Below are 22,031 nucleotides of genomic sequence, written 5' to 3'. Positions count from 1 at the left end.
TATATATATATATATACGCTTACCGTATATTTACATGAGTGCGCATACTGCAGGGACATTTGACAGATTTATGAGCTGCTTCTCTTCCTTTGGCCATAATGAATTGCAGTAAGTCTGGGTGTCAAGTCCTTTAACCATTATAGTAAAAAAAAAAAGAGCAGTTAAGAGGAATGATTTTTAAATTCTTTAATAAAATCTCAAGGGTGCAATAATAAAGCAAAACAGACGTTTGTTACATAAAACATGGAACCCCAAAACAATCTGTCTCCACACACATGCAGCTACCACAGGGGCATGACTGCTGTTCACAGGATCAGGTGAGGCCGTCTGGACTATGACTCCAGGCAGTGAAACCAAAGTACAGGTGAGCTATAGGTGAAAGCTTACGCCACGCAACAGATTCAAGGACATCCCAGGAATGTTACAGCTGCTCTCAGGCAATTAAACCAGAGTGGTGTTCTGGGCAACACTTGGCACCAAGCGCTCTCACCTGATTCTGTGAGCACTTCCTTGAGCCGTCATGTGAACAGCTGACTTGTTTTGACCTTTAACCTTGACTGACTGAGGGCAGATCACATGAGATGTCAGAGGGGCTACACTACATGTGCTTCCAGCTTGGGAGGGGGATTCAGGGGGATTCGGGGGGGTTGGGGGGGGTACCTTCCCAGGTTGGTTCTAATACTGACAAAGGGCTCCTCTGCTCTCCTCCGGCTGCATTCCACTCCGTCTCAAACAGCAGGGAAAGAGTGACTGCTGTGCCCATATGCTGCATCAAGCGTGAATTGTTTGAACTGAAAACAAGAAACACCTACAGAACTGGATCCTTAGTACGCTCGTTCCCAAGCATTCCCTGTGCTTAAAGACAGAAAAAAAAAAACAGTCTGCTAGTTTCTGTATCTGGAAAGGGACTCTGGTTGTCTGTGTGGTTATCTGAACAAAGCGATAACACTTACGGCTGTCTCTTCTGTATGACAACAGAAGCCACCAGACTATTCACACCATGACCCTTGACCCCGACCCTATGTTCAAACAACTAGGCTTCTGAGGAAAGTGATGACAGCACAGGTGAGAGGTGGTGCGGAGAGTGAGAGCAGACAGTTGTCTTGGGAGAGAACATGTTGAGAGGGCTGAGACAGACAATGAGAGTGGAGCCAGGGGCGCTGCTGGCTGCCTTGCTAATGTTAAGGACACGTTTGAAAGATAACACACACACAAAAAAAGTGAATCAGTCTTTGAGATCAAGGGGGAAGTGTGCATACACGGGTTTGCAGGGGGAGAGGAAAGAGTAGCCGTGACAGACAACTAACATTCCATACATGACAAAATCCACCACAAGATGTTTGGTTCTCTTTGCCTCTGAGCAGGGGATGTGGTAGGGGTTGGTTGGACACACACACACCCCTGACAGGTGAAAGTGAAATATATCAGAGAACAAGCATATTTAAAGGTGTGTTCCATTCCCAGTGAGATGATGAGAACATGTAGCAAGATGAGGGTACTGTACAGTATGATATCTCCAAATGTCTTAGTGATCATTGAACACTGCCTGCATGACATTCCACAAGGCCACGTATGGTGCTAACCTAAACACATCTTTAGGCATTTATACAAAATATGAATGATTTGTTGTCACCTCTCTAAAACCTTTCATCACCAACAGACTTGGACACACAATCCCAAACCACCAGCCAAGGGAATAGCCTCCAAATAGATTACTACAAATCTAAGCCATCTTTAAGTATCCAGTACATGTAGTATACAGCAAACTGTATATCACTGAATACCAACTGAACTACCATACCATATTGGTAACTTTGGACCTTCCATTGAGGTGATTCTATTGGTGATTTGGTAAAAGGTAAAAGGCTGATATCTACTGATCCCAATATACCCAGACAGCAGCTTACTGTGGAAAGGATCAGGGCCAGATCTGACCCAGGGTCAGCCAGTTTCTGTCTGGCTGCACTTGATTTGCACACAGCATCCATTAAGAGGGTGGAGGAAGCAACCCATTTCTACAGGCACTAGGTAAGTTACAAGGTGCATAAAATAAGAGTGACCTCGTAAAACCCTCTCTGTAAAGACACCAACGAGCAACTGATAACAGGAGAGATATGTAATGCAATACGTTTGCAAGATTGCAAGGCCACCCACTGACTATAGACACTACTGAGCCAGTCATTCTTCCCCTCTTTGTGCATGTGCAGTGAGGTCAGAGGTTTAACCCTCAAGCAACTGCTTTTGCCAGCTATAGAACTGTACAACAGACTGCAATTAAACAAATGAACTAAATGACAATACCTCCTGTTAGTCAAAATCTAATGGGAGCTTTAAAAATAAATACAAAATGAACAACACATACACATGGTTTATAAACAGTGGCTATTCGGTTACTTATTTTTGGCCTGTTTCCCACAATTATTGTTAAATAGTTTTAAGACATGTTCCGTCTTCCAAACCAAGGGGCGACAGTTAAAAACACAAAAGTGAGCACTGCATTAAACATTTTTGGGGGGATAGTATATGCACATCTTTGTCAGTGTATGGACAGTAGTAGATTGACAGTAGTAGTGTGTGGGGACTACGGAAAGGGGAAAAGCAATGCAAATATTGCATCGGCACTGGTGTCGACTTGAACTCCAAGGCTTCACTGGAAGAGTGTAAATATGTGGAAGGGAGCAGAGAGAGAAACAGTGATGTTGGGGGGAGGGGGGGGATTTCATTCCTGTTTAATCTCTCCCTTAAGAGTTCTCTTCACACGCGAGTATGGACTGAGGCGGTCGTCCATTATGAAGTCATACAACACCTTCACCCACGACGTGTAGTGGGGAAGGTCGTCATAGTACTCAGACGCAATTTTCTTCACCTGAAAAGGAACAAGCACAGAATGGGAGAGCAGATTAATTTAACTTCCTTTATCGCATTCATTTATTCAAGTGCTGTCAATCAATACAAATAAAAAATAAAAGAATGAATCGCACAATTTGCTGTGATTAATTGCGATAAAATTCCTTTTTTTCTTTAAGACTGCAGCTAAGACCCGGTAGTGAAAGTAGAAACGAATGAGCATGGAGTCATCACTGCTCATGGCAGTCCTTGTCGGGGGCTACAGTTTGTACTGGTCGTAAATTATTAACAACTTTCAATTTTCAAATCTGAAAAAGTTCATAGTACTTAAAGTTCCTTCATTGTCTTACATACTTCATGCAATGGGAAAGGCTTTTCCTGAGACTTAAACCTCACAGCTCAGAGTTTGTTACTGGTTACAGATCCTAATCCCATTATTGTAAACTAAGATGTTTATTTACCAGGATACACACACACACACACACTGTGAAACAGAAAGCTAAAATCATATCCTAAACCAAAGTATATCAAGGAGCCCATCACCCTAAATACAAAACCCACCCCGCCCCACCCCACCAACCTACCATGGGCAGCCTGCGGCCAGGGACGCTGGGGAAGTCGTGGTGCTCGTTGTGGTAGCCCACGTTGAAGGTGAGCAGATTGAGCGAGCCGTAGTAGGAGTAGGTCTCGTGGCCCTTTAGGAACATATAGTGCTCGGCGATGAAGTGGCCCGAGATGGGGTGTAGCCCCATGCCCAGCAGGGACCCCGCCAGCATGTAGACCACCGACTTGGCCCCCCACAGCCAGTAGAGAGCCACGTTGAATGTGAGCTGGATGGCCACGTTGGCCAGCTCCAGGTGCGTGATGGGCTTGGGGTTGATGCAGAGCGGGCGGATAGCGTAGAAGAGCGGCTGCAGGATGATCCAGAAGAACTTCCGGATGCGCGTGCAGAAGAACCAGCCCTCGAAGTCGGTGGGGATGTCCACGTCGACGCCATCGCCCCCGAGGTAGCGGTGGTGGTCCAAGTGGTAGCGCTTGAAGGAGGCCGAGTAAGGTAGGCCAATGGGCAGGTTGGCGAACATGGCAAACCAGCGGTTGAGCTTGGCCCGGTTGTTGCCGAAGGCCGTGTTGTGGGAGATCTCGTGTATGGCCAGCGTCATGGAGTGGTTGATGCAGCTGCCGAAAATGTACGTCCAGAACAGAACCCACTTCCACTCCAGGTCCTTCACCAGGTAGAAGGCCAGCAGCTGGATGCTCACCATCATACAGACAACCCACTTTAGACGGGGGTCAGGGCCCATCAGAGATTTGATCTCTGGGTATTTCGCTGTTGGAGAAGAATTTTAAAAAGTTAATGAAATGACATATGAATATGAAATTCTGATTGACACTTGAACAGTTGAAATTCGTATAAAATGAAAGTCGAATTTAAAAATGAATTTGCTAGAGCAGGGTGGATTAACTACCAATTGACATAGGGTGTAATGCGACCAAGGTTGATTGAAACAGGTTTATTTGCATTAAAACATATTTGCTGCGATTTTATTAAGCGTGTCTGTTAAAGTTGCCCTGACAACCTTAGGTTTGGAAGCCACAGATGTTCCCATCCATTTTTAATATGCAGCAGATGGGAACACACACACACAGACTAGAAACCCAACTAATACAAATGATGAGTAATTATGATATTGGGTGCCGTTTGATTTCTTCATCCACGTAGGCCTAAAGGAATTACAGGACTTTGAAAATGACCCAGCTAAAATCCACATAAGGTGCCTTAGGCTTGCTTTTCTGGCCTGAACTAAATGACAAAACCTTCTGTCAGTTTAAACAAGTTGGTTAGTTGGTTTCACATTCATGCCTAAGACAATTGGTCAGTTTGGCTACAAGACAATTTGCAAGGGGAACTACATTATATTAGCGGACCCAAACCTGGTCCCTAACAACCTGGTGGTAAATGCAATCCCAATTTGTCAAGCTTTGCCCTTCCTGCTCCGCAGTAACAGGCAGTGCAGTGCAGTGCACACACACACACACACACACACACACACAGCCACACACACACACACACACACACACACACACACACGCTTTCAGGCAGTGCAATGCACGCTTTTTAAGAGCGTCATTCATTTCCCTTATGCAAATCATCCATCAGCAAATGACAGACAAAACTATTTCAGAAGCCAATATTCAAATCATTAACCAGCGCACACAATGGCATCATTACCAGAGCTTATCTTATCCGTGTATGGGACGGATTCAGATAATAGACTGGAAGTGCTGCCAGTCTTCGCCACTGTGAGACTCAGACTTTTGAAATAAACGAACACGGGCCCAGAAAATACCCTTTTGTTGGCCTTTTGTTGTGACGATAACTGGTCTAAGATGGCATCACACAACTAATGGAATTTCACCAATGTGGAGAGACTGTGTGCATTCAACACCACTGTGGCAGTTCAACAAGGACCCAAACTGATAGTAACTTAATCAGGCTCCTACACTGAGCCCTACCCTCTCTTGAAAAAGTGCCAGAACAAAGAGAATATTTAATTTCCCCAATGTAAATAACGTGGCATCTAAAATGGGAAAGGAAAACAAACCACTCATGTGTGAGTAAGACTCTAGTCTGATGTTTGAGACCCCATCCAGATGTAAAAAGCAGGAAAAACATGAGCCCCCGCCCCATTGTGTCATTAAGGTTAAACCCTGCCATTTTAGGTGCTAGCCGAATTTGAACACTTGAGCGAGTAAAATGTGGGACTGCATGTACGTCAAATTGTTATTTAGAAGGTCATTCTCATGTCTTGAAAAGAGCAAGATTTGCTCAGAAGTTAACATTTTTAGTAATATACAGGAATGTATTAAAGTAAAGGTAAATGGTTAAATTCCTTGTGCTATTGGTTGGGGGCTTCCCATAACGGCCAATCCTCTGGCTGTCATATGCAAATACTCATACCCAACATTTGAACCTAACAAATATAACAACTGCCCAACCATAGATCCTGAGCAGCAGGATACAACAACAATGCACAACTGGCTGGTGAGAGCCACAACACACACCGTATGTTGTACCTGGGATCCATAAAGGTCCTCCTTCACAGTACACCATGCGCTGTACCATACACAACAACATGACTGTCCCACCATACAACCTGAGCAGCTGGATACAACAACAACAACAACAACAACAACAACAACAACAACAACGCTGCCTTCTGGAGCATTTCACTGGAGTTTTCAATCAGGCCCATTCCTTCATCAGTGTTTCATTGCACTAGGCCCATGACACCTCCAGAAGGCTCAATGGTGAAGTCTGGCATCCCAGACCCACACACCCTCCATACTCATAATGGATCATAATGGATCATAATGGGTTGCTACGGATCGGTGATCCGTAGCAAGGTCATGTTGACCATTGTGTGCTAATGCTAACAGCCCTACAGATAATACACAAAGTGAATATTAACATTCAATCCGCTGCTGAACACACACAACCTTTCAGCTGTGTAAGATAGTAACTAAAGCCCCCTCTTAACCTAGCCCTGAACTCACACAACCATTACATCTAAGCCTAGATCACCTTACAGACTAAAATATTAGGTCTGTTCTCTGACATATACTGACACGTCGCCCCTTAGGACTACATACCTTGCATTACTCTAATGGGCAAGATTTGTGACATCAGGAAAAGAGAGAACATGGGAAAGAAAACAGGTTATCACAACTGTTTTTGCAGTGGCCACATAAGAGGTGGACTGGCAATCAGCCTAAGTGCATATCAGTGCTTATCAGTTCAGAACACCTTGAGAACAATGCAACAGCACAACCTCAGCAACCTCCATTACTGCCTAGACTTGGAAGAACATTTTTATTATGTCGTAAACCACAGCCATACGTATCTGCTCCCATCTTCCATGTTTTTGATTACTGTAGTTCTAGTTGACTGACTTATAGGTCATCCACTGGTGCCTCACCAATGACTTTAAAGTCTTTAAAAAAGCAATTGTCAGGTGTTACAAAACTGTTGTGCGTGGACTTTTCCCTGTATAAACATGTCACATCCTGCCGGAGGCCCACAGCTTGATTTGGAGGAAAGGAGGTGGCAGTGGGGGAGGAAGGAGAACTGTGTTTGAGCTCCTTGGGCAACCTTAGCCTACGCCTCCACATGTCTACTATCCTGGCTATAAAGACACAGCCAACTCGAATACACTCTTGCTAGAGACAAGCCTTTGCAAACTTTCAATCAACCACAAGCAAATTCACCATGTCTGAACAGGAAATCAGAGGCTTTGACCACAACCTTGGGCTGTAGTAAGGGACATTGGTGCTATCGCACACCACTCCTATTCAAGAGACTGTGAGACATGTTTACACTTAATTTAACAGAGACAACGCCCTGCCTGGCTACCCTGTACAGGCTTATAACACCACTATCCATCCACTTAAAGCAACACTATGCAACAATTTGACACTTTTTGAGGTATGGTTTTATAGGCAACTAGTTTTGGTACCATCCTCAATTTTTGGTACCATCCTCAGTTTTTGAACACCCTGCAAAAATGGAAGAAAAGCTTTTACAAAAGACACCAGTTAGTGTGTTGGCAAGCTTCTATCAGTGCCACCTGGGCTGTTGGTGGTGTTTGCAAGATGTTTGCATGCCTTTTAGGTAGTTAGCTTGCTAGTTTTGGAACAGAACTACTTATTGCTGCTTTAAGGCCCCTCCACACTGCCAACAATAACTATACTATAGTTCTAAATATCACTCTAGCTCATAATAATGGCAACATTCACACCACACACTATAATAACGACACGAAGAACGATATTGTTGGGCATCACTTTCAAAGCGATTGTGTGAACGATAAAAAGACAGCCAACCAGAATCCATTGAGTTTTAAAGGCATCAAATTAAAACATGGATTGTATTTCTGAAAGGTTTTCCTTATCGTTGTTGTTATTGTTGGCAGTGTGGACAGCCTTTTACTCTCTAATCAGAGTATGCCAGGATGAAAAAGCTGTCCACTATTCTACATGTACACAGAGGGGCTCAAGGAAAATTTGATCTGTGCATCATATCATCCAAGTTCATCTGCAAGAGGACCTAATTCCACTGATTTAATATATAAATGACTTGGCTTAGACAGTATGCACTGAAGTGTTCACTATACTTTGACAAGCTCCTAAAAACCCTCTTTGAAACGATAGGTAAATTGAAAACTAAGTTCTTAAAAAAGTAGACAGTACCTGATGTAAGGCTACCTTTACAAACACAATGACTCCTGATGTAATCCTGTTCAGGCTCTATTCTCTTCCAAACAATGAGGCCTCTCCAGGTCCCCTAATACACAATTTCACTAAGGACTTGCTACTGAATTATTCAGACGGGATTTGTCTCCAACCTAAATGACTGCTTTATTGCATGGACAGGACATCAGCAATTCACAATGGGACAACTCTCCACCGAGTGATTAACTTAAGAGTCTGTTATGTTAGCATCACAGAGGGGCATTTGAAATCCTTTTTTTTTTAAACATGCCTAACGGTTACATAAAGGCCCTCTTGACATGAGACTAGGATCCACAGGAATATATGCAGTTTGCATGTCAGTCCATGGATATAATGGGTGCCTTTTTGTTCAAAGAAACTTCAGTTGTTAGAACCAACCCTGAGTTAAGTTGGGAAAGGCACAGGTCAGTCTTGCTGTACAAGGCTATCCTTGTTACAAATGAACAAAAGGCTTGGAGCTGGGTCCTAAAGACACGAGACAATTTGACCTATGATCACGTGACGGTCATCACAGAGTGCTTTGCAACTGCTTAATGATTCAACCATTTTGTCAGCTGCTTCTCTGAAAAATATTGTTGAGACAGACATCTCCAACCTAACGCCAGCTACCGGTAAAACCAATCCGTAGGTGTGACTTCCAAATATCTAAATAACCGATATCATATATCCCCATACATTTGGTTAAATCTAAGTGGAAATCTTTCCACTGAGCTTTAAGCTGTTCCCTTTCATATACCATTTGGCATGCCTGAAATATGTCAAATAATTTCGACTTGGGAATTTGATTGGATAATGTCTACTTCTGCGGAATGCAGGGCCACTAACAAAAATGCTCAAGGGGGGTACAACGACAGGAAGTAACGGTAGCTGTTAGCTAACTTTGGTTATGCAATACATTGGCTTACGCTGACGTTATAGCTAATGAATGACAGCAAGCCACATATAACAGTTCCTAGCATCAGCTAAGGTTAACTCGGCTGATTAATGAATATGGCTGGCTAATAATTATTTTGCCAGCGCTGCACTTATTAAACAGTGCATTCATTATTTAAACCAATGTGAGACTACAGTCACACTGATAGTGAATAACTGTCTAGTAACTTCCACTGGGGACTTCACGAAACGTTAGCTGGGTCGAGGTTTTAGCCTACGTAGCTGCCGGTATACTATAGCCAGGACCTAGCCAACCAATTATTTCACATAAGTCCAGGGAGTGGCCTGGAACAAACGTTAGCTTTCCTAGCTAGCTATCTCCCACCCGGTCAACATAACGGTTTTTCCGTTCAATCATGACCGCAAACCTTACTGTATATACCAAACTATCTAGCAAACCTATAGTTGTATAGGCAAAGATTACACATGTTTAACAGCTGGCCAATTATTCCCAACCTATTGTTAGCCATCATTAATACGTAAGTGTATCCAGGTAACTTACGCAGCCAGCAAACGTTAGCTTATTATAATAAGCCTACTCAGATAGTTAACGTTTTGTTCCAGGTACAATCTTGTCTGTCCAATCTTCTATAGCTAGTCACGTTATCACACCTCCATACTAACCTTAGCTACCAAACTAGCAGTGACGGAAACATTGTGTTTAACAGAACACAACCCGTGTCTCAAAAGTGAGCAAATATCGCTAACATTACTTTTGTTAGCTAGGCTATCCGGTTAGCAATCATACTAACGTTAGATCATTTAGTGATCATTAACGTGCGATGTTGGCACACACTTATATCACAAATAATGAATTAAAGATATACGTACATCACTTTTGTGAAAGATTATCTGATTACCTAACGTTAATCATACAGAAAGTGAAAGAGGCAACATTGCCCTGCAAAGCACCAACGACAATGATGGGCTCACCTAAAATTTCTTTCCTCCGGTCGGCATGGGGCTGATCAGTATAGACCCATTCGTAATCTTCCCGAGCAACCCGATTACCCATTTCTCTTCTTATTGTTGCCACAAACTACTTGAAAGTAGAACCTGCTACTCCAATTTTTTAAATGGTATCTCTTCCTCTGGACGCACCCCTGCAAACCAGGCAGCTGGCTCTGTAGACTGTGGTAACCTATTTCTAACTCCGCTCACCAGCCATGTCTACTCGAAGTGAAGTGAGGGATTTCCGTCGTGTCTCTCAGCAGCTTGTTGACGTAGTTGGGAGGGTCAACTTCTCACGCTTTTGCAGTTTCAGCGCAAGTGTCTGATTAACTTAGCCTATTTAACTGTTTAAACTGTATTTAAAAAACAACTTATACCCACATCGAGGCATAATTCCAAATATAATGCCCTACTGTGAAATAGATGTAACTCCACTTCAAACATAGGCTTACAATTCCAAAGAACTAGTCTTTTGTTATAGACTAGTAACAACGCCATACACAGAAATGTAACATCGCCTATCTGTTTTGAAACTTGCAAAAATATGTCTGCAACGAGCAAGAAAGTTATTCCTCGGGTTATAATACAATTATAATGCAGTCCACCCAAATAAATCCCCTAATAGCTCATTAAACCTGCACTGTTTGTATAGCTCAGCCAAATTACTTGTAAGCAAACATTTCATTAATTGCTCCCACCTTTGGTCCCTACAGGCAATTAGACGATGCAGGCAGTGGGATGATGGATGCCGTGGGGAGTTGGTATTACTGACTGACTACTAGTAACCTATAACTGGAACTGAACTGACACATGGGAAACTGTCTGAAGATCTCTTGTAAACTGGCTCTGATCTTGCTTACAAGGACAGAATTATGTTATGTAAAATTGGAGTAAGAAATGTTTATGACCCTCTTTAATAGGCTGCCTCACATCAGGGGATTTTTTTTAAAACTTAAAGCAGCAATACAGAGTTCTGTTCCAAAACTAGTAAGCTATACCTAAAACGCATGCAAAACCTTGCAAACACCACCAACAGCCCAGCTGACACTGATAGAAGCATGCCAACACACTAACTGGTGTCTTTTGGCAGTAGAGCTGGCAATGTCGTGCGTCTGAAAGCTTTTCTTACATTTTTGCAGGGTGTTCCAGACCGGTACATAGAAATACATAGGGCATATCCTGGATGGCTAGTGGGGAAGACACAGGTGTTTATCTGTCCTTCACATGACCATATTCTATCAAAATTAATTTGAGGGTGGTACCAAAACCAGTTGCCTATAGAACCATACCTAAAACGTGTAAAATTGTTGCATAGTGTTACTTTAAGGTAGCAGCTCTTATGTTGATGCACTGAAGGTGCCAGGCTAAGACCTTTTTTCCCCTCAACATCCACTCTGCCTAGAATTGTACTGGAAACATTTCTTACTATGTAAACTCACAACACAATTGCATAACAGCCGAGACAGTGCAGCTGCTTACAAGAATATTGTAAAAACCCAATACACCTCATGAAAAGATAAAGAATCACGTAGACCTAGTTAAGTGTAGAAGTGTCAACTAGAAGTGTCATTGATGGAAGTCAACTAATTGTAGTGCAGTCCTACCAAATACTGTCATCATTCACAGACCCCTGGCAAAAGATGTCTTTTACCCCCCCCTGCTCTTTTCTCTCTAACAAGCCCAGACTTATTTCCATGCTACTAGCTTTGTGAGCTGGAGCTCACACAAATAAAGATAAAATGCAAGGAACAGGTTAAAGTTTAGAGAAGTGTTGGTTGTAACAAACATCAGTAAACAAACCAAAGTGACAAAGCAAAATAAATAAAGTATGCAAGTAGCTGAAGTATTGATGCTTCTAGGAATCTGTATTTATAATGCTGCAAGGACTGGCATCCAAAGAAGTTGTAATTGTCTTATAATCAGTCTGAATAGGTCATTTCAAATTCTTCTGTCTAAGTCATTCAAAACGAAAGCATAAAATGACACAAAAACTACATTAATTAATACACGGGACACTTATATGTTGATACGTTAATTTTGTTTAATAGGTTTCATTTGTACATTTGTAACAGTAATGTGTGCAACAAACCATGTGTTTAAGCCCAGACCAGGCTCGATTACAAGATTAGGTTTTATTCCTTTTACATACATGAAATAATTCCACAATCTAAATTTGAAATACATAAAGTTTACAGTACAGTCATTTCTAAACTGAGACACAGTCTCGCATTAAGCCACACGTTTAAATGTATGTTTGCGCACATCCCTTCAGTCGCTTCACGCGCCCTCTTTTTGAGTCTAGTCCGACCTTTTCAGTGGTATACTGCATTTCCCAGAATACATCAGCAAAGGAAACCAGTGCCAAGGACCGCTTCATGCCATTGGAAGGGGGAGTTTATTAATATCCCTGTCTGTTTCAGCACCACCCACTTCCAAGGGATAGAGAGACAACAGGGCAGGCTGGCTGGAGACTGCTGCCCTGTGGGTGTTAGGTCACCCCAAACAAATGCTCTGATCCAGAGGATGGGATCACAAAACAACTGATCAAGGCAATATGTGTGCAGGTCATTTAGCAACAAAACCCTTACATTAAAGAAGATTTCTCCCCCCCCCCCCCCCAGACCATTTACCTCAAGAGAAAAACAAAAGGAACCGGACCACAGTCTGTCTCTTTACTTCCCAAGCCCACCATTGACTGCTGATAAAGAGGGGCATAGAAGCCATTTGGCAATATTATAAGTTCTTCCAAAGTGACTGTTTTCTCGACAATGTATTTATACACAGATAGCATTCCAAAAGACCAAGACAAAAGTCAGTTTTTGTGATTTGATGAGTTGGTGATGGCATTACACAAAACATCATATGTGGCCAATTTCTTTTCATTGGTGATGGACTACGTGAAAACAGCTCACAGACTCCATATAAAACACCCCATCTTCAATTAACAAACGACAATAATTTGACAAATGCCATATTAGCACTGTGTTGCTTCAAGACTTTGAGGCATTCACTTGACTGAACTTTGGTAAAATCATAAAATATATAGAGTTGCTTCCAAAAAGGTGCGAAAACTGACATTGATTGTTCTAGATCATTTTCAACTGCCAGTAGAATCCTGGATATTACTCTGGTGACCGTGAGTGGGGAATATTTACAAATGACCACATTTCTCAGTGTATGAAGCTTAACATCTGCAATAACATTGGAGCTGCAGAAGCAGCAGCCAGAGCTACGGAGAAACCCCCAAATGCAAAGACAGTGTACGACGAAGACGACATATTCTTCTAGACAGTACAAGAGTCATTTCTCCAGCACTTTGAAAAAAAGAAGAAACCTTTGCAACATGAGTGTGAACTTGTCCAAAGTTGTCAAAGCACAAAGAGATAACACTAAACGAAAGAAAAGAGAAATCAAATCAGCCATTTATATTGCACCAATACAGGGCTGGGTTCATTGTATTCGTTGACCGCCATGGACACAGGCAAACAGTGACACACTCCACCATGTGGTCCTGGGTCAGTAGTTGATGTTTTCGCTTTAACTGGAACAAGATAACAGGGGTGAAGTAAATTCAAAGCCCCACCCTCCATGATATGACAGATGGGCCTATACCTTCAGAAGCTCTCGACTACATAGTTAGCTTTATTTAGACAAAGCTCCACTGGATGAACAACTAAGTTAATTTCTGATTCGCAGAAGAAAAAAACCACTATATCACCCTGGACACCAGGCATCAGAGTGTTCTCCTAATCGGACTGGTGATTTGAGTCATAAGGTTTAAATATCTATATACACATGCACACAGACATGGCCACACAGTCTGTGGTCAACGCTACATAATAGTGCCCACAAAAAGGCACATAACCATCTACACAACTTCACCACAATGAGAGGGCCACCTATTCATGTGCCTCACTTAAACAGAGGTTACGTACAGCAATGACTGACAAGCAGGCAGTTCTTTTAACACCAGCGGGGCCTTACTTCTTATCCTGCGTTCTAGATTTGCTTCAGGGCTTACTCTTTCTATACATGGCACTGAGAAAAACATTTTTCATCTTCTGTGTGGTGATTCATTCATGCCCCACCCACCCCTCCAGAAACAAAAACATGAAATAAAAATTACATTTAAAAAAAAAAAAAGAAAAGAGAAGAGTTGATGGGTTGATGTCTGTATGTGCTACTACGTATGTGTGATGGAGCATCAGAGCAGTAGACTTAACATGAGAAATGGACTGAGACAACCTGGGCACTGTCAGTTCTCACTCTCCCTCTCCAAATTCACATCCATATGACCTCTACAGACACACGTGGATGCAAAGTACTGACAGGGGAAAAATAAAAGCTACAAAAAGATCATAATTGAACCAATAACACAACACAACAACGACACCGTAATGTCCATCTACTTCTTGCTGCGCAGGCGTTTGGACTGACGCGGGAAATCCAGGCTCTTCCTGGATCGCTTGAGAGACGGGAGCCCATCCTCCTCAGCGCCGTCTGAAACTGCACCGCCCGATGCAGCTGCTGCTGCCGCCACAGCAGCCGCTGTCGCTGCAGATGTACTAGCCACAGCTGTCGGGGAGGAGGAGGATGATGACGAAGAGGCGGAGGCCCGCGCCATTGTTGCTGCCGAAGTTGCAGCCGACCCGCCACCCACGGCACGGTCCATCAGTTCGCGCAGCTTGTGCTCGAGCTCCGCCAGCCGCGCGTTCTGCTCGCCGATGACCTGCGACTGCTCCAGCAGCTTCTGCTCCTGGTCCTGCAGCTGCTTCTGCTGCTCCAGCTGCTTGACGCGCACCTCCTGCATCTCGCGCCGCAGCGCCGTCATGGACGCACCGTTCACCTTAACCTGCTGCTGCACCTTGGTCATCTCCGAGCGCGACGGTGTGTTCTTCGCCAGCAACGACATGGTAGTCAGGGAGGTGGAAGGGCCTGCCACTAGGGAAAAACAAGCCATGTGAGGAGGATTCAACTTACAGACTATTATTACTACAAATAGTGGATTTTTAGACCACACTCAGGTTGAGACTGTCAATTCAACTAGGAGTATTCATTCTATTATTAAACTCAAACTCACATAGTTGACCCATTTGATCGGTCAGCCAATAAATCGGCCCGATTTAAAGCAGCAATAAGTAGTTCTGTTCCAAAACTAACTAGCATGCTAACTACCTAAAAGGCACGCAAAAACCTTGCAAAAATCACAGACAAGACAGACTTGCAGACAATAACAGTGTTATATCAGTTCAGCAATTTTGTCTCATTTGTTATTTTTTTTCAAATTGTTGTATTTTTTATCTGATGCATACATACATACACAAATAGTAATTTTTCTTAACATTCATGCCTACCAGGGGCAGAGCCTATGAGACGGCCTGAGAGGTCTGCTCCCGGAAGCTTCTTCTTCAGAATGGGGACGATCTTCTCGTCGAAGTACTCCATGGCCATGGAAGAGATGTCCCTCAGCTCCTGCAGGACCTCGTGAGCACGCTGGGGGGCCCGCGTGGAGTTTACATATCGCAGCACGCGGTAGATCTCATCAATCACCTGCCAGCCAAACACACAGGGCGCATAAGCTCAATGCCTGATGGGTCTCAGAATCTCAAATTCTTCACTGTGTTTGGCTAAAGATTCTGACTGATGATGGTTGTAGTTAGGGGTGGGAATCACAGACCATCATGTATGTACACTGCAAGACATTCATCTACGATACATCACGATATCTGTGTAACTGAAGAGAAAAAAATAACCCAAAAAGCAGGAATCAGGTATTTACTCACTGCATTTTCGGTATTAGAACCATTCTGGTTCTCCAGAGAGTTGTCCATACACCTCTGTGTCCAGAGTTGTATGGAAAACTCTCTGGAAAACCAGAATGGTTAGGTGAATGCAGTTTATAACTGTCACCATATCAAATTTTGTACTAGTTGCAGTACATCTGAATTGGATTGTGCATCTCATTAAAAGACTGAAGATTTGAGGATGCTTTCATTAGAATTATTACAACACTAAAAGAGCTGTAAGTCATTGTAATTTAAACAAGGACAGTCTGTCTTGTTAGGAACAAGAGTGCCCTCTAGTGGCATATCAATATTTACAGTTATCGACAGATAGTGCACAATGGCTAATCACTGTCATTGATAATTTCACCCGCTAATGAACAACTCATTACATTAATCATGGGAGAACAGCAATGTCTTATTATTCGATAGTTGAACTACTCCTGAATCTAGTGATTGATTCTTATTAGACCAAGTGTATGTGGTTTCATGTAACATAAAATTGTAATTCTAATATTCCCTGATAAAAAAAATACAAATCAACTCTGCACTATTTAACTAGAAGAAAAGCATCAATAATGAGTAACAGCTTGAAGTTCTGAATCCCAAAATGCTTTCTAATGTGAGTCTGTGATGAGACGGCACCTTTCCGGGTATGAAGCAGCACAGGTTTGAATCAACATATTTCATGAAGGTCATGTTGAGCAGGGAGAGACGCGTTTCCACGGCAGCAAGGATGTCCGCATGACGTGCAAGTGAGTGGTTCCTTCGCTCTGATTCCCTCCTGTCGGGGACACAAAATACATGCACACCATCAGTACTCAAACATGGAGCAACACACAGTACAAAAAATGAACAAAATAACTCCTCTTAATACTTAAAAGGTCATTTCTGGCACACAAATAGCCCTAACTCTTAAACAGGTTTGATCCATTAACTGGATGACCAATCAGGCACAGTCATTACAATTATGTTCACTTAATCTGGTCCATTAGCCTCTTTCCTTTGACATACAACACCACACTGGTATTTGCAAGGCTCCAATCTGATGTGCCCAAACCTGTTGCGTTTAAAGGTTAGTGCCTTCCCCTCTGGAGTGAGAGCTCACAGCTCAGCAATTAACAGGGAACCCGATGTGAGTCTGCTGATGTAACAGGGTTCCTCATGCTTATTCAATTACTTGAAAGCCTTCAAATATTTATCCCGAGTATTTTTTTTCCCCTAGGCTGCACGTTTCTAAAGTGTCAACCCAGCTATTCGTTCTACATGTCCGCCCTCCTTTAATTACCCACGATGCAGCAGGCTTGTTTGCAGTTACAGCAGGGGAGGGTACAGCCCGCTGCAGATTGGATTACTCTGATTCTATCCCGAGATGATCAATGATTTTCTTCACATGGCGCCACAGGCATCGAGATAAACTGAACAATCAATTGAAAGCATTTTTTGTAAAAATGCACCTGTTAGTTTGTAATGAGCACATGGAATTATTTAAGCTCATGAGTTTGTGGCATGGTAATATCTATAACAACCCAAACAGACAATACACTGAATATCTACTGAATTCAGCCATCAGGACAGTCATGATAAACTTGTCTGGTATCCTAAGTAAAAATCAAACACTCATATTTCCCTGCCCTTAAAAAAACCTTCACACTTTTTACAAGCAAAGTATGCAAGAAACTTTGCATTATCAATTAGTGCAAGCTCAACTAAATTGGGCAGTATGCTTTCAACAAGCTGTTATGCTTTTGCTGGTGTTGGTCGGGCACTGACCTTGGCAACTGAGCCTTGACCTGTTTCTGGCATAGGCTGTGGTAGCGCTCCACCTTGATGAAACCCTGGTTCAGCATACGCTGGTTTATCACGTCCATGCGCTTACATACCTGCAGAGGGGTGAAGGAAGTAACCATGGTTACACTGTGCACAGGTCAGTGGACTTTCCTAGAAGTGTGAAGTTATATAAGCAGTTTAGTACATGCATGACTAAAATAAACATACAACCAAAAATATTTGACTATCAGCAATTATCCCTATGATTTCAAATACATACTGATAAAGAAAAGCTGTGTTTATAGTGATAGCTGTGATAACCATATGCACTCTGCACAACACAGAATGAAAATGGTATAAAACAGTGGACAACTTAGACCAAAAATAAGTGGAATACACTAAACAGAAATAAAACTCTCAAAAGAACGAGTCAATGGCAGCAACGATCAAACCAGAGTCAACACATTTATGGCACTGGATCACAGCAGAGATGAGCTCGGTAGCTCCCTCGTGTTAAAAGCAAGGACAGTACACGGGACTGAACATTTGACAACGCAGTACCGCATGATGTTAGATATAATTAAAAAGTCTGTCGTTGTACGGTGGGGCTGTGGCCTGTTTACAATCAACAAATAAACAAAGTCTGGTGACGGATGGTTAAAGTATACAAGTTGGGATGTGGCCACTAAACATCAACACCGCTATCCACATTCACTCGAGTTCATTACTACCGGAACACTGACGTGGTTTTAGGCGCCTAGCATTTTATTTCGTGAGAATATCTGACACCCTCAAGGATTACACCAACAACAATAATTGAATTCACATTGCCTACGCAATGAGTAATACTCTCAGAAACGGTCTCATTTACAGTGGTTAAAGATAGCAATCCCAAAATAAGCTACCAAGAGGGCCGCTGTTTTGCAGATCTATCAACAGCAGCTAGCTAGCTTCTTTAGTTCAGCAAAACTGACAAAAAGATTGCAGGGAAATTTCATCAGGGTGCAGATAACACCCACACCAAAGTCACTTTAAGGAGTTTTAACAAATTATATTTAAACCTATCAGAAACAATGTAATGGACAACTGCATACTAGCGTACAACATTTGCGAGCTGGGTAGCTGGATTTAGATGTAGTTGGACAGCTAACCATGGGGCTAGGGTAACTTCTACTGAGGGCCATATTAATCGAAGGACAAACATCGAATCCAAATTCACGGTCCAGCAAACACGACATCATACGAGCTTCCTACCACACAGAAAGCAATATACACGCGTAACCAACCAATGAATAGTTACAGTAACACTTCATAGACATCCAGTTTGCACACAGACTGGGTTGAGTTTACAGCACTCCCTTTCAGCAGTAGCACCCGCATTGGCAACACGGTTTGTTTTTGTTCCATCTTACCAGGCGTAGCAAGCTTATTTCATCGTAAGACATGAAATTCAGAATCGTCTCGATGGCCACTATAGGAAGTCCTAACAGTGGATTGTTCTGATGTGGTTGATCTGGTGGCGGAGTGGCCAATCTAGGAGAAACAGAATCAGAATCCGGAGCTTCTACGCCTACATCTACTCTCTCTACAACAGCCGCCATCTTCGTTTTCTTGGGAAATGATGGAAATGACGTAAATAAAGAAAAGGTTCGGAGGAAGTGAGTTCACTGCGTGCGACTATGTTCTCCTGTCCTCACCATGTTTGGTGTGTCAAATAGACTGTCCAACATAAAGTTAGATTTTAAGGTGGCTAAAAATTTGTATCAGACTAATGGCCCGCTTGCCTGTGATTTTAATATATGTTGAGTATTCAGTGTCGAAACTCACCCGAAACTCAGTCTACTTTAAAAAGTGGAGTTTGGTATTCTTGTATTGGTCTTCACTAGAATAAACCTAGATTAGATAATATAGCTACTGACGTAATTCATCTGTCAAAGAGGTTAGAGCAGTCTTATATCTTCCATCAACGTCTTCATTGCTTCTGTGAGCTCACAGATTAGGCTCCACAAACGTTTATATTCATTCATTTCTTTCTTTGGAACTGAGATGTTCACCCAATCTACGGAATGTTTGGTCATCACTTGCTATTTTTGGCCAATTACATTCAATGATGCAGAACATTGTGATGGTCAATTTGGTAAAGATGACAGCAGAGGTTGTGTGGGTCAGCGCAGGTTGCCTACTGTATAAAGTTATTGTACTGTCTGATTGTGGCGCATACTCTAAATAATTTAAGTGATTCAAATAATGATGCTAGTTTGTGAGTTTATGTTCTCATTCTCATAGGCAGAAACTATGATCTTCCTCTTCTTTTACAGGCAGTAAGTCTAGTTAACCATGATGATCCAGGCCACACACTGTTCAAGGATGTATAGCCAAATGAAAACTCACACACACATACATCTACAGTATAAACTCTGCTGCCAGTTATCAAACACTAGTTTCTTTACTCTCTGAAAACTGCAGTGCTTTGTATGAGAAGTAATCTAATAACAAATTCATACTTTTGAAATCAGACCAAAAGACTGTAGAATCCTGTATTTTTGCAAAACCTGAAATAAGATACAGGATGTGAGGTCTGCGTGAGCTGTTTTTAAATGTGCTTTATAAATAAATTTGACTTGACAAAGTTGAGGTGATTTTTATTTATCCGAGCTGTATTGCTAGCTCCTCCTGTAGGCTACACTCACTAAAAAGAGGATACAGAGGAAAGATCCTCATCCTTTTCTGCATTCTGTCCTTTTTTCTTACTCTGAGCTCTCATCATTTTTATCAAGAGGAGTTTTTTCGCTTCTGTCTGGTTGCCATGTGGTTGCAGTCCCATCAGTAGTATCAAATCCTGTTTTGTTAGAAGCTCCAGAGTCTCTTTGTCTATTCCAGCCTTCTTGCATTTTAAAACATCATCATCGTCAGGTTCCTGCTCGGATCCACAGCTACTAAAAAAACATTCACCTGACATGTTTCCTGGAGGAGCAAGCCCACAAGGTATGCACTTTCTTCGTTGATTCAGCACAGAATGAAGGAAACTTCCTCTTGACACTAAAGCCTGGTTTATACTTATGTCGCTGACACTTTTGAAATGGTCGCCGACTAAAAAAAAAAGTGTCGCTCAAGCTGTTGTGCCGGAGCCTGAAGTATTGATACTGGAGTTTAAAAATACTCTGGTAAAAGTTGAAGTATCGACTTAACCTCTTTACTCAAGTAAAAGTAAAAAAGTACAGGCTCTAAAATGTACTTAAAGTATAAAAGTAAAAAGTAACCTTAATAAAAAAAATGTAAAAACAAATTTAAGCTAAACTAGTAGGACTTAATATAATTGACATGACTGTAAGAAATAGAAGCTTAATTTAATAGCTGATGAGTGCTACATGGACATGGTAAAAAATGTCATACAAAAATATAATAATGCTGTCAAAGACAACAAACTTGAAGAGCATGTTTTTCTCAAACTTTATTGGAATTCAAGTAGACCTCCACCCCATTTGCACATTTGTCTCTCATCAAGGGCCTTTGCAACTAGGTTCGCATATTCTGCCAGAAATGCAAGCTCGACAGGAGTAAAACTGTTAAAAAAACAAATAAAAAACTCAAAATGTCATATTTTTTTCATGGAACACCTTCAATTCAATAACAAACCAATTATGTAATGCTAATCATCTGTGTTGAGTCATAATAGCCTGCACCGGGGCCCGTTCTAACTACGTTACGCCACTGTGACGACATCAGCGCCAGTAGAAATGTTTCCATGTAGCTGACACTTCCAAGCGACGGTTAAAATTGTCGACCATGACGCCATTTCTGTCGGCGACCATTTCAAAAGTGTCGGCGACATAAGTATAAATTGGGCTTAAGTCACGTCATGTTAATTTGGTTTCCTTTATGACATAAGCACAGCTACGAAAAGTGCATTTGGTTGCACAGTTATTGTAACTAGATACATTATTCAAGTGAAGACACAATATAAAGTTATTGAAAATGAAGGATTCTTTGTCCCATTTCCACTGGTGTAAAACCCCAGTGTCTTGGGGGAAAGCCTCAGACTTTTTTTGTTACCATCTCTGAAGCTGAACTGGGGATATGGCCCAAACGGTCAGTTTGGTCCTGGAGTGGGCAGAATACAACGCAGAAACAGACCAAAGTATCACATGATCCGCCCATGGTGGCTGAAATGCTAAATGAGTATTTTGTGGATTCTGTGGCTGCTGTTGCCAACAGATTCCCCTCACACCAGCAGTATGGTGGCATTTCTCATAATCCAACTGTGCCCATATTTAACCTTGAAAGGGTATCTGAAGAACAAGTAGAGAACATCATCGAATCATTCAAAACCAAAGAGTCAAAGGACATCTTTGAAATGGACTTTGCCATGGTTAAAGACCTTTGCCTGTTGTTAAAAAAGCCTACTACCCATATTGCTAACCTGGGTAAAACCAGAAAACTGGAAACCTGCAGTTATAG

The 22,031-nt window shown here is 42.2% G+C and overlaps 2 protein-coding genes across 3 annotated transcripts; both read right to left on the bottom strand.

Moving 5' to 3' along the window:
- Positions 1-171: 171 nt before the first annotated feature.
- On the bottom strand, positions 172-10,301 carry degs1 (delta(4)-desaturase, sphingolipid 1). Its single transcript, XM_042704949.1, has 3 exons — positions 10,003-10,301; positions 3,432-4,174; positions 172-2,866 (listed from the first exon to the last, which is right to left on the bottom strand). Exons 1-3 carry the CDS (start codon positions 10,082-10,084, stop codon positions 2,720-2,722), a joined length of 972 nt encoding a protein of 323 aa, XP_042560883.1. The 5' UTR covers positions 10,085-10,301; the 3' UTR covers positions 172-2,719.
- Positions 10,302-12,041: 1,740 nt separating this feature from the next.
- Positions 12,042-19,204, bottom strand: fbxo28 (F-box protein 28). Of its 2 annotated transcripts, none has more exons than XM_042704946.1 (5): positions 18,986-19,204; positions 17,577-17,686; positions 16,449-16,587; positions 15,375-15,570; positions 12,042-14,955 (listed from the first exon to the last, which is right to left on the bottom strand). In XM_042704946.1, exons 1-5 carry the CDS (start codon positions 19,172-19,174, stop codon positions 14,426-14,428), a joined length of 1,164 nt encoding a protein of 387 aa, XP_042560880.1. In that variant the 5' UTR covers positions 19,175-19,204; the 3' UTR covers positions 12,042-14,425. The 2 variants fall into 2 exon arrangements, with proteins under 2 accessions (XP_042560880.1, XP_042560879.1); XM_042704945.1 differs by having other exon boundaries at positions 12,042-14,961; positions 18,986-19,203.
- Positions 19,205-22,031: the final 2,827 nt, after the last annotated feature.

This window comes from Clupea harengus, unplaced genomic scaffold (genome assembly GCF_900700415.2).
Source record: "Clupea harengus unplaced genomic scaffold, Ch_v2.0.2, whole genome shotgun sequence".
In the NCBI taxonomy this organism is placed as follows: domain Eukaryota; kingdom Metazoa; phylum Chordata; class Actinopteri; order Clupeiformes; family Clupeidae; genus Clupea; species Clupea harengus.
The sequence above is the reverse complement of the archived record's forward strand: the minus strand, read 5'-3'. Positions and strand labels throughout refer to the sequence as shown.